Raw genomic sequence first — 11319 nt, 5'->3', positions numbered from 1 at the left:
TTGAAACAACGGTTTGACAGCTGAATGAAAGAAACGCGTTGATTGGTTTAGCCATGCCGTCTAAAACCCGGAAGTTGTCGTTTCTCTTGAGCACGCGCAGTCCTTTACCGTCCGACCTCTGGCACAGTCTGGTAAGTGCAAAACCTCTCCGCTCATTATCATCTTTAATTTATAATTTCTGGGCATTGTCAAAGTCTAACAACGATGACAATTGTGTTATATGTGATGTTATTCCATTTCTAAAAGCATGTTTCTATTATTATTACCTATTTTTCAGTCAAATCTACCTCCATGTGTAGCCAGACATGACCTTAGTTTGGCTCGCTCTATTTTCTAAAATGTAAGTTAGCACTCCCATGAAAGCATAATCTACAATGTTCTCAGTTTTCTAATTATCTTTCCACAGATTAACTCGAGGTAGTCGTGTCTGTGTATTGGAACACTTTATCCCATCATTATGTACGCCTGTGCTAAATTCGTCTCCACCCCTTCACTGGTGAGTAGAATAATATAATAAATGACTGAATTGATGAATGAAAGCGCTCTTTTTGTCATTCTTCAGTTAAATGTTGCTAGATTTTTCCACGTAATGAAGTCAAATCTCATGTAATGGCATTCTGTCCTCTATCTACCTGAGGTGAGTTCTCCAGCAATGTCAAGTCCACAGCTAGCAGCCCGACTGTCCTCTATGAGCAGGACAAGCCTGATAACACATGATCAGATATCTGATCATGGTTTTACCTTTTAAAGATGTATGCTGCATATGCAATAGTCTTTAAATTGGCTACTGATTTGTAAAATTAATTACAAGCTCTCATATCATCTGCCCTTGACTCCTACATCTTCCTGTATAAGCGTTTTTCACATTGCAGTCAGTGGCTTATTTACCACTGACTGCGTGTATTTCAGGACTAATGAAAAACAGATTTTTATCCCTTAAGGCCAGACATAGGCTTGTCCCTTTCCCTCACACTGGTACTTTCCCTACCCTATGGGATAAATCAAAGGTCATGTCCCTTAATCCTCTGGCTTCTGCAGCAGAGCCAGCAGGTATATCTGCTGGCCATTTTAAGGACCCTTATCTTGAGATCCAATGTGTTGATATTCTATGTCGAAGTCAATAACTTCATGTAACTTTTAATGTATAATGATTCTATCTTAATTTGTATCTATCTATATACATTGTACTTAATATAATCAAGTCGTCATCTGATCCTGTTTTATATTGCCTTAATTTACTTATTTTTTTATCTATTATCTTGAGCCGCGCGCTTGAAACGGGTCAATAATTCCATCCTTCTTTATGCTCCGTGTTCCCTGACTACAGTTGCGTGCTGGAGCGCGTGCTCTCTACAGACCCCTCGCTGCTAATGTGGTGTCAGGACGCGATGCTGGCAGCGTGGAGGTAGGTTTTGCTCTGTACTGGGATGGGAGGGACACGTTAGTGACAAGCAAGCAAAGGCTTGTCAGTTGACGACAAGCATTTTATCATCTGCCCTTGACTCCGACATCTTCCAGTATAACAACAGTTATCTGTCTGTTCTCTGCAGTCACTAATATAAAAATGACCCAACACGTTGAGTTTGCATATATTCCACTGGCTGCGTGTTTTATAGGACTAATGTTTATAAGCTGTCAGTGTTTGTAATAAGGCAGTTTAAAAGAACGGCATAAGGTAACGCAGTTATTTTTTCAGTAACGGGGTAATCTAAATAATTACTGTTTCCGTTGTTACAACGCCGTTACTGTTACGGTACGTTAAATCCGGTGCGTTACTATGAATTGATTGTATAAACTGCGTAATCCGAACACACCTCTGGCTCCAAACACAAATTGCTAGTGAGGAGACCGGGTGGGTTAACTATGAGATAAGCAATTATGATTGGCTAAGGCAGAGTCATGTTTCATGGTAGCCAATCAGAGCCAGTGTTTTTACACCCAAGCTAGGACACGTGCGCCACGCACACACCAATCAGATTCGGTGAAGCAGCGGAAATGGCAAATCCAGAGCAATCCAATGAAAAGTTGTCATTTTCTGTAGTATTCGGCAGATGTTCCACAGCCTTTGCAACCAAGCAAATTAAAATTCAGTTGGAAGTATATCAGGGCCTTGAATGGGCCGTTCAACCATTTAACACATTAAGGCCAAGTGAAAACATGAACATAACATGCACGTGTTCAATAGCCAGAGTGTCGGCCAGTGCCATAGTAGTTCTATCTTCATTCTGACCAGGATTGGTTGCGTTCCCCAGGCTCCCTCGTTCCTGGCCTCCCAGCAGCAGGTGGCGCTCCGTGGCCTCCAGACCAGCGCAGTGAGCCGGGACATTGACACTGCTGCTAAGTTTATCGGAGCAGGCGCTGCCACAGTGGGCGTCGCCGGGTCCGGCGCCGGGATCGGCACTGTGTTCGGCAGTCTCATCATCGGATATGCCAGGTAACTTTTTTTTTTCTGTGGTTGCTGTAGTTTTGTTCTAAAAGTTGTCATTAGTGAGCAACGTGCAGGTTGGGGTCCTCAGTTGATGAATGCAGGGCGAATGAGTACAGAATTGAAACTGGGCATGCAATGGCTTATGGTAAGAGAAATGCAAGAGCTACAGGGAACAGCAAGTAGAATCACAGCGTCGAGCATTCATAGGATTTTTAAACTTTTAACACATCTCTCTAACACGTCTCCCACTTGCTTAGTTCTGCCTGATATGACATGTTGAACATCCTAAGTTTGGCTGGTCTTTCCTCTAACTGTACGTCCACACCAGAAGCGAATTGAGCTACCAAATCGCCGGAAGTCATTCACTTTCTATGGGCAAGAGCGACCAAAGGGACCAAAGCGACCAACGCTACCAGCGGCCAAAGTTGAGCGACCAGAGCGTCCAAAAAAAGTTGAAAACTGTTGAACTTTATGCAAATTACTAGGGCTGGCCCGAATTATTCGAATATTCGAATACTTGTTCGGAAAATTTGTATTCGAAGCATAAATCAGTATTCGGAGCTTCATTGTTACACGTATGCCTACGTGACGTTACCAGAGCGAGGGAGGCAAAATATAAGCGACACCAAGCAGAGAAGCGAGAGAGGTGGAGGAAGAATAGATATCTTGTTTCCCTTTACTTTATAACAACATTAGCGGGATCTCGGGAGGAAAATAAATGCTTAGTGAAATGCTAACCTTAGCTTAGTTGTTTGTTTACGTTCGCTGTACAGCGCCGCGGCAATCAACTGTGACTGGCTTGCTGCAGAGCGTGAGCGTCTTGCGAATACCCGGTCAATATAATGGATATAATATGGACACATAAGACAATCAATATTCGGTATTTGTTATGGATTTATTGTACAAATTCCCTGAAAAGATGAACGTTCCAGAATGAATTGAAAAGCTACCGCAAGGGCTGAGATGGCAGAGGACAGCTGATTTGGAACGGAACAACAGCTGTTCGCTTCCACGGGGAAAAACTAAGTAACTCCAACTTACTTAGGCCTACTAATTAACGCTCAAAAGCTATTAAATCTTCAACTAAATATGAAGATACTATCAAAATCGGTTCCAGAGGGTATATAGGGATTAATGTTGTTTTTGATGGTGTGTTTTTCTGGAACGAGTATTCGAATATTCGCTCGGAAAAGCCAACGAGTATTCGAAGCCTGAAAAATGGCATTCGGGCCAGCCCTACAAATTACTATGACGCGTTTCAGCGGCAACACACTGACAGCCAATCGGAATGTAGACGCTCTTCGCTTGCGTGGATCCCAGGGAACACCGGCAGGCACTTTTGAATTGTACATCATGAGCGACCAAAGCGAACAGAAATATTCGCAGTGAAACTTTATGAGCTTCTGGTGTGGACGTACAGTAAGAAGGAGCGTTTTCTCATGGGCCAACTTTCTGAACATTGTGATTTTACATGCCATCAACTATGGTGTTTGTTTTGTCTCAAGTGTCCTCACTTAATATATATATTTTTTTTTTTTTTCTGGTCTGCATGTTGCAATATAAAATAACTGAGTTTTAAAATGGATTGGCATGGGTTTACTGCTTTTCCCACATAAATTAACCAGGAATACAAGTTGCCCTTTACAGGACATGATGAGTCAGTAGTAGCATCCTGAAGTCCACTCCCTGGTGATCTTGTTCTCTTTTTCTCTCCAGGAACCCATCTTTGAAGCAGCAGCTGTTCTCCTATGCAATCTTGGGCTTTGCTCTCTCTGAAGCCATGGGTCTCTTCTGTCTGATGGTGGCTTTCCTCATCCTCTTCGCCATGTAAACAAATCCTCTTCCACAACAACCTCTACTATTGGTCCATACCGTCATCATGACTACCAGAGCAGCACTTGAATATACTCATCATATATATATATATGTATGTAATGTATGTATGTATGTGTATATATGACTATGACACACACAGCAGCCACTACTGTAGGTTAATTTAAACTATGATACTAGTCCTAGTTTCAACTAGACTAGGATCCTAGTAAAGGCTAGACTGATCCAAGTCATTGAGAATGAATCATGGACCCACTCATGTCTCTCTGTCTGTAGTGCTGGCTGTTTTTAAACTGGTGGATTTATAATGGCATTGTTTATTGTACCTTTGTTGTTAAAAGAAAATGGAATATAACACACTAAAATAAATGTATTTCAATCATTTGAAAGTTGTTGGGTTTGTGTACATCAACGTTCATTTTGTGCTTTGGGAATTTGTTTGCAAATTGTAAAGTAGGTTACATGGGGTCATTTTAACTGTTGACCTTGTATACCCATGTGTTTTTTAAATAATAAGCCATCTAGGGTTTTCCAATATAATAATATACCAGTGGCGATTTCTCTAATGCTGCAAGGGAAGCTCGGCTTCCCCTAAAATGTGTGAAATTAAATGGTCAATTATAAACTGTAGTGTTAACATTTCATTGACTAAAAATGCGTTAGAATACGTCCATCTTGAAGAGGAATTCGTTCAGAATCAGCTGCTTATCGCAGGTGGACTGACTTGACTACATTCCCGTAGCGTCACAGTGCATTTGCCTGTTGTTTCATTAAGCTCAGCGTTTCTCGACTTTGTTTTTACATCTATTTATTCATTCATCATGCTAAGGTGCAGGACAATACAAGAGCACAATATAATGCATACATACACCACGCATCCACACATCCATAGCCTCATCCCAGGCACACACTTCCACAGAGAACACGACACATACATCTCACAGACATACTGACAACACTAGGTCGTAAACATCCATTCCACCACCCTATTAGTCATATGTAAGAGGATAACAACTTCTGTTTTAAAAAAAATCCAAGAAGGCCTACGACATTTTTATGAAGCCTTCAAGCTTATTCCATATCTGTGGTCTTCAGTTTTCTTACTTTGCCAGTTATCAAATGTTTCTTCCTGGTATAGTGTGTGTGCAGTGGACGAGAGATAGGTACAAGCTAACATAGGCAGGTGTTTATATTATATGCCACCTGTTACATTGTGCATGCATTGTTATAGGTGTTGATTTCAGGAAGCTTGAGGAGACCATATGAGTGGAACAATGAGGCTGTTGAAGCATTGAATTTTGACCAGGATATTGCACGTATAATTCTCTTCTGAAGGGACTAACTTTAAGAGATGACTAGGAAATGTATTGCACCAGATGATATTGCAGTAGGTGATGTGGGGTTCAAACAGATTTATAAAGTGTAAGGAGCGCTGAAAGTGGGAGGAAATGTCTTATTTTGAAAAATAGTCCATATTTGGAAAGTTTATTTAATAATTGATCAATGTGCCTTTTGAAATTGACAAATTCATTAATTTCTACACCCAAAAACTTTGTTGATTTCACTCTTTCAATGGCCATTGATTGAGAGACATGTATTTTCCACATTACTGGTTTGATTTATTGATATTTAGTGATAATTTGTTGCACTTAAACCAAGTGTCCACTTTCAACAGCTCCATGTTTGCAGCTTCCTGCAAGTCAAGAATATTTTTGTGAGACAGGATCAAATTGGTATCATCTGCAAATAACACTTTATGAACGGCATCAGAGACATAGACTAGGTCATTGATATAAAGGGTCATCAGGATAGTGGAACAAAGTTCCTAACTATTCTGCATTAATGAGTAGGGTTGTAATACATGTAAATACAAAAATTAACATTGGTTGAATACTGCTTAGTGTGTATGTGGTAATGTGGTAATTTATAGCCGGAACCTTTGATACTTCGGAGCCAATCCTATGCACGGAGAGCACATTTGGGGAACGCACCAGTTTTACTTTCATGGATCCCATGGTTCTACAAACCGATCGAAGTTAGTTATGTAATACATATTATCCACGAATGTTGAAGCAGGTTGTATCAAGACAAACGTTACATTCAAGGTTGTGTGTAACCTTGTACACAACATACATTATAACGCAAATACGGTCTCGTTCCTCAACCTTTGACTCGGTTCCAACGCTTAGTGGACAACAACCTTCAACTAAGGTAATGCATAACCATTATAGAGACGGACTCTACGTTCATGTTTCGAATATACACATTGGAACCAGTAGGTTTTGATTCCAAGTTTGTAGCAAGCTCTTTTCTTTCTTTTTTTGCTCGCTCCAATTATAGAATTGGAGCGTATGTCACTGTCTGCTGTAAGATACAACATCAACAATTCTGTCGGTTCTTTATAGAGCTAGGCTTTAGCAAGAGTCAAACGGGGCTTATATGGTAATTATCATGTCCATATCTGATACACTTAAGAACCTGAGAATGTTTATGTAGTGCTCAAAGTTAACCTGCTCAACGTTCTGCTGCATCTAATTTCACAACAAATGAATGTATTCAGATGGGACTATGTCTTTATACGTTTTTGATTAACAGACTCCCAAAGGTCTCAAAGGAAAGAAGAATGAGAATCCGAATAAAATAAGTAGGCCGCCCTGTCAACCCGTGCTGGACAGGTTTGATGAACAGTATGGCCGTGAACTTGGACACGTATGGCCTTCTGCAAGGTAATCCTTTGGTTCCGAAGGTGTTGTTGTACTATTATTGTACTGGTACCGGGTTAACGAGTGGAATTTATCTCTAAAAGATGAATCTGACGCATGAGAGGTACTCAAAAGAAACATAAGGCTGTTGTGTAGGTGTAAATGATCAATATCCTAAATGATTGTCGATGTTCAAACTACATGGCCAAGTCTATGTTCATAGCGAAGGATTAGGTTAGTACTTTGCAAGGATTGATGGACTCGTCTTATTGTAACACGTAAAAGTGAGATATTAAATACTGCTCTTTCCCTAATCTCTCTCTCTATATATATTATATGTGTGTGTGTGTGTGTGTGTGTGTGTGTGTGTGTGTGTGTGTGTGTGTGTGTGTGTGTGTGTGTGTGTGTGTGTGTGTGTGTGTGTGTATATATATATGTATATGTATATGTATATATATATATGACTTTCTGATTAGAGATAGATGGCTCCCTCAAGTAATTATAAATAGTGGTGTACTGATATAGCTCTAACTTTAACATATAACTGTCTCCTGCAGGTCTGTACTCTTGGACCCAGACTCCTGGCAGTACGGTGTCATGCTCAACCGCTTCGCTACTCTGAATGACATCACAAACCTCCTCCAATCAAAAGGCTTCTCGAGCTTTTTGCCACAGACACACAGCCCCATTTTACCAAAAACTTGTTCCCCAGCAATCACGTTGCCAAAGCAACAAGGAAGAGGAGAAGATGCGACTGAGACTCAATCTAAGACTGTCTCTACGGTGACACCAGACGCTCACGTGACAGTTCAGAACCCACAGGCCATCCTCGGAGCTAGCCCTCGGAGGCCTCTTACAGACACCCTCGCCATCTCCTCCTCCTCCCATCTCTCAAACTTCACCTCCTCCTTTCTGTCCTCTTCTTTACCCTCCTCATCATCTCTCTTGTCCTCTTGTCCCTCCTCCAACATCTCCTCTTGTCCAACCATCTCCTCCCCTCCCTCTTCCACTTTCTCCTCTTCTGCCACCACCTCCTCCTCTCTCTCCTTGTCCCCTTCCTCCTCTCTCTCCGCTCCCTCTTCTACCTCCACATCGCCCTCCTCCTCTCTACCTACCTCCTCTCTTCCCATTTCCTCCCCCTCTCCCTCCCTGCTACAGTGTTTTCTCCATCCCCGGCCTGTGCGTTTCCCGTCCCAGGTCCACTGGCGTGGTGTGCTGAAGCAGTACTACTTGCTCAACGCTGCCTCCCTGCTACCTGTGCTGGCACTGCAGCTCATAGATGGTGAGAAGGTGCTGGACCTTTGCTCTGCCCCAGGAGGGAAAGCACTGGCCATAATGCAGACGGCCAACCCAGGTACACAAACAGAGGGCTGTGCTTCAACTTTTTCTAACATTCTTATAATGTTCAATACTGTTGGACAATACTGTTAGAAATGATTACTATCTGGTTTTTTTACTATGTTTTGCTTACGGACGACTTTATAAATGATAACGACAGGGTTCTGACTGGTTGCCCTGCTGCTTTGTGATTGGCTGTAGCGTTGCTCTGCTGTAACGAGTCGGACCCGCACAGGAAGGAATGGCTCGCCCAAACCCTGGAGTCCTTCCTTCCATGGTCGCTTAGCAAAAGGGTGATTCTGTCCAATCAGGACGGTCGTGTTTTTGGGTTGAGTGAAGCGGGGACGTACGATAAGGTGGGCAGAAGAATTATTTTTTTCTGTTTTTTTTAAGAGCTAGGCTTCCATGTAGTCGCACTTCCCTGTCGTGTCCAGCAGGTAGCAATGAGGAAAGGCCAGCAAGAGTTTGTTAGTGGGACATATTGAATGAACAAAACTCAAGTTGACATGAAGTAATCAAACTCACCTTTGATCCCCCCCTATGATCCTCAACTAACCCTTTCCTTAACACAAACATGTCTCCCATAATAACCCAAACTTAACCTTGAGACCTTACCCTTTATCTTTAAGATTATTTCCCTGTGATAGAAAAGAACCATCCGATATAACCTTCAATCTGGTTTAATTACATGGTAGAGCTTCACCAGTTTATGTTATGGGTTACTATAAACCTAGTCCTTCACTGTAATTCCTTATCCACCATTTAATGTTTCTGCCCCTAATAGGTGTTGGTGGACGCTCCTTGTTCCAACGACAGGAGCTGGCTCTACTCCTCAAACCGCCAGCAGGGGGAGCTCCGACTCAAAGAGAGAGCCTCACTGCCTGAACTTCAGGTTCAGCTGCTACGGTAACACAACCCTGCCTAGCACCACCACCACCACCTCCCAGCCCCCATCCATAGCTACTCCCTTAAGGCCGATTTATGCTCAGTTCCGTAAGCGTAAGCGCAAGCACAAAAGGCCCTTGCACGCCCCTTGCGCGACTTCTCACGTCTTGCGTGCGTCGGGCGATTTTTCTAGACTTGCATTTTTTACGTAAGCTTTTACGCGAGCCGCGCAGCCTGCAAGGCTGTGATTGGTCTGCTGGTCTGGTTACTACTTCCTGTCTGGAGTATCACATTTCCTGTTTTCATACCGCCATTTTTAAAAGCCAGAAGGCAAGGACGATTTTCCGTAGGAGGAAGGAGGGTGGGTGGTTTGATAGAATGGAACCCGGCAGGCTCATATACAAAAGCATTAACGTGAAGTGAAGTTAACTTTGCTGCCAACACATTATGTCGTTTTAAAATGTAGAGAGATATGCACATTTATACAACCCCAATGATCAACAACTTCATCACCCCTGTTCCTCTGTCTGTTGCCATCATTCACTGTGTATGGGGAGAACACGATCTGGCACATAAACAAACCAACGACTCCCACAGACAAAGACGTCATTCTCGAGGTCGTCTTCAACGAAAAACTTTACTCCACATATTACTCCACCTACTGTTCTGGCGGTGAATTGCTTGGCAACACGCGCAACCTAAAAGGGAGCATGAATTGCTTTGAGTAAATTTTGCGCAACAACGTAACGCCAACGCTGAAGCATGCAGCCGCCTTTAGGGCTACCTGCCACTTCCATCCTCCCAGGAATTTAAACAGAATCCCGCTGACTGCAGGTGTTCAGGTAGCTCAGCCCTGATGCAATCATGAAAATATGTTGACAATATGTTGAACACTATTTTTGACCATAACACAGGCTGGTGTAGTTGAGGTTTTTAGTTTAAACAAATAATATTTTAAGCTCATAAAAAAGAAAAGACAAACCTTTCTGTCATCCAGTTGCCGTTTAAAATGTCAGAACACCTTTTTATTTTAACCAAGAGAATCTTTGTTGGGTACATTTTCACTCGTTTTTAGAAACAGATTTTGCTATCAAATTTAAAGGGGTAACAGTAGTAGGAGTAGTAGGAGTAGTAGTACTCAGTCGCTAGTTCCGGATTTACTTTGTATTTGTAAAGCACTTTGCTGCCCCCTTGTGTACAGAGAAATGTCAGGCTTTTTAAAAAGACTGTGTTGCAGGTCGGCTCTGACTGCGGTACGCCCAGGGGGCGTGGTTGTCTACTCCACCTGCACCTTATCCACTGATGAGAATGCAGAGGTGGTGGGGGCGGTGCTGGAGAGCTGCCCAGAGGCGGTCCTTGATGACTTGTGGGAGGAGTTAGCCGTACCCTTATGGGCTCACTTTACCTTCATCCAGCCCCACCACCACGGGGGTCGCTGTGGGCTGCTAGTGGTCCCGACGCCCGGACGCACCTGGGGACCCATGTACTTATGTCGGATAAGAAGACGAGGCTGACTGTCCCAGAGTGCACACAAGAGACTAAAAAGCCAATGAACACTTTGATTATGCTCGAGGCATTTCGAAAGAATTAGCAAATTGTGAGTTAAATTATTCATTTTGAAAATATGTTGTATTTTTGTCATTTTATAATAGACGTAATAAACATAATTTATTCAAGTTCTATATTTTACACGGTTCCTCAAAGTTTTGGGTATTTTAGGCTGAATCCGAGGCTTCTGCATTTCTTTGACTATTGCTCTGTGCAGCTTAGGCTCGCCCCCAGGTTTTTCGTTTTTTTTTAGTTCACCCACAACGACCGAGAGAATTATCTACTACTTTACTGAATGTCCTACTTTCTATTTTCTTCATTTTTTGAGGGGGGGGGGGGGGGGGGTGAAAGTAAAGGTATAGCAGACTGTCTGTCTTACTGGTTTGAGCACTTCATCTACTAGCACCATAAAGGCATGTTGAAGTAGGGACAAGTTAGCGGTCTCCAGGGTAACCGTAGCATTGACCTCGTGGCGAACCCTGCGATGGTGCGCTGTGTTCAGGGAAGGATTCTGTGAGACGCCTCACTTTCACTTCAAAGGTGCAGAATGTAGGCCTGCTTTGCATAATCAGGTGGAGGAGGGGA

At 42.7% G+C, this 11319-nt stretch overlaps 2 protein-coding genes across 2 annotated transcripts; both read left to right on the top strand.

Moving 5' to 3' along the window:
* On the top strand, positions 1 to 4650 carry LOC132472651 (ATP synthase F(0) complex subunit C3, mitochondrial-like). Its single transcript, XM_060072383.1, has 5 exons — positions 1 to 131; positions 407 to 496; positions 1328 to 1405; positions 2253 to 2434; positions 4145 to 4650. The coding sequence occupies exons 2-5, from the start codon at positions 458 to 460 to the stop codon at positions 4257 to 4259; spliced, it is 414 nt and encodes a 137-aa protein (XP_059928366.1). The 5' UTR covers positions 1 to 131; positions 407 to 457; the 3' UTR covers positions 4260 to 4650.
* A 1563-nt stretch (positions 4651 to 6213) lies between these two features.
* Positions 6214 to 10866, top strand: nsun3 (NOP2/Sun RNA methyltransferase 3). Its single transcript, XM_060072366.1, has 6 exons — positions 6214 to 6472; positions 6857 to 6987; positions 7521 to 8317; positions 8503 to 8657; positions 9086 to 9207; positions 10424 to 10866. The coding sequence occupies exons 1-6, from the start codon at positions 6326 to 6328 to the stop codon at positions 10698 to 10700; spliced, it is 1629 nt and encodes a 542-aa protein (XP_059928349.1). The 5' UTR covers positions 6214 to 6325; the 3' UTR covers positions 10701 to 10866.
* The last annotated feature ends 453 nt before the right edge of the window (positions 10867 to 11319 follow it).

This window comes from Gadus macrocephalus, chromosome 14, assembly GCF_031168955.1.
Source record: "Gadus macrocephalus chromosome 14, ASM3116895v1".
NCBI classification, from domain to species: domain Eukaryota; kingdom Metazoa; phylum Chordata; class Actinopteri; order Gadiformes; family Gadidae; genus Gadus; species Gadus macrocephalus.
The sequence above is the reverse complement of the archived record's forward strand: the minus strand, read 5'-3'. Positions and strand labels throughout refer to the sequence as shown.

Bases quoted from the DNA above. Each gene is read 5' to 3' on its own strand.
- LOC132472651 (XM_060072383.1), top strand. From the start codon at position 458: ATGTACGCCTGTGCTAAATTCGTCTCCACCCCTTCACTG. The intron at 497-1,327 runs GTGAGTAGAATA...CCCTGACTACAG, and splicing joins TCGTCTCCACCCCTTCACTG to TTGCGTGCTGGAGCGCGTGC. The intron at 1,406-2,252 runs GTAGGTTTTGCT...TGCGTTCCCCAG, and splicing joins GCGATGCTGGCAGCGTGGAG to GCTCCCTCGTTCCTGGCCTC.
- nsun3 (XM_060072366.1), top strand. From the start codon at position 6,326: ATGTTGAAGCAGGTTGTATCAAGACAAACGTTACATTCAAGGTTGTGT. The intron at 8,318-8,502 runs GTACACAAACAG...GATTGGCTGTAG, and splicing joins AATGCAGACGGCCAACCCAG to CGTTGCTCTGCTGTAACGAG. The intron at 8,658-9,085 runs GTGGGCAGAAGA...TGCCCCTAATAG, and splicing joins AAGCGGGGACGTACGATAAG to GTGTTGGTGGACGCTCCTTG.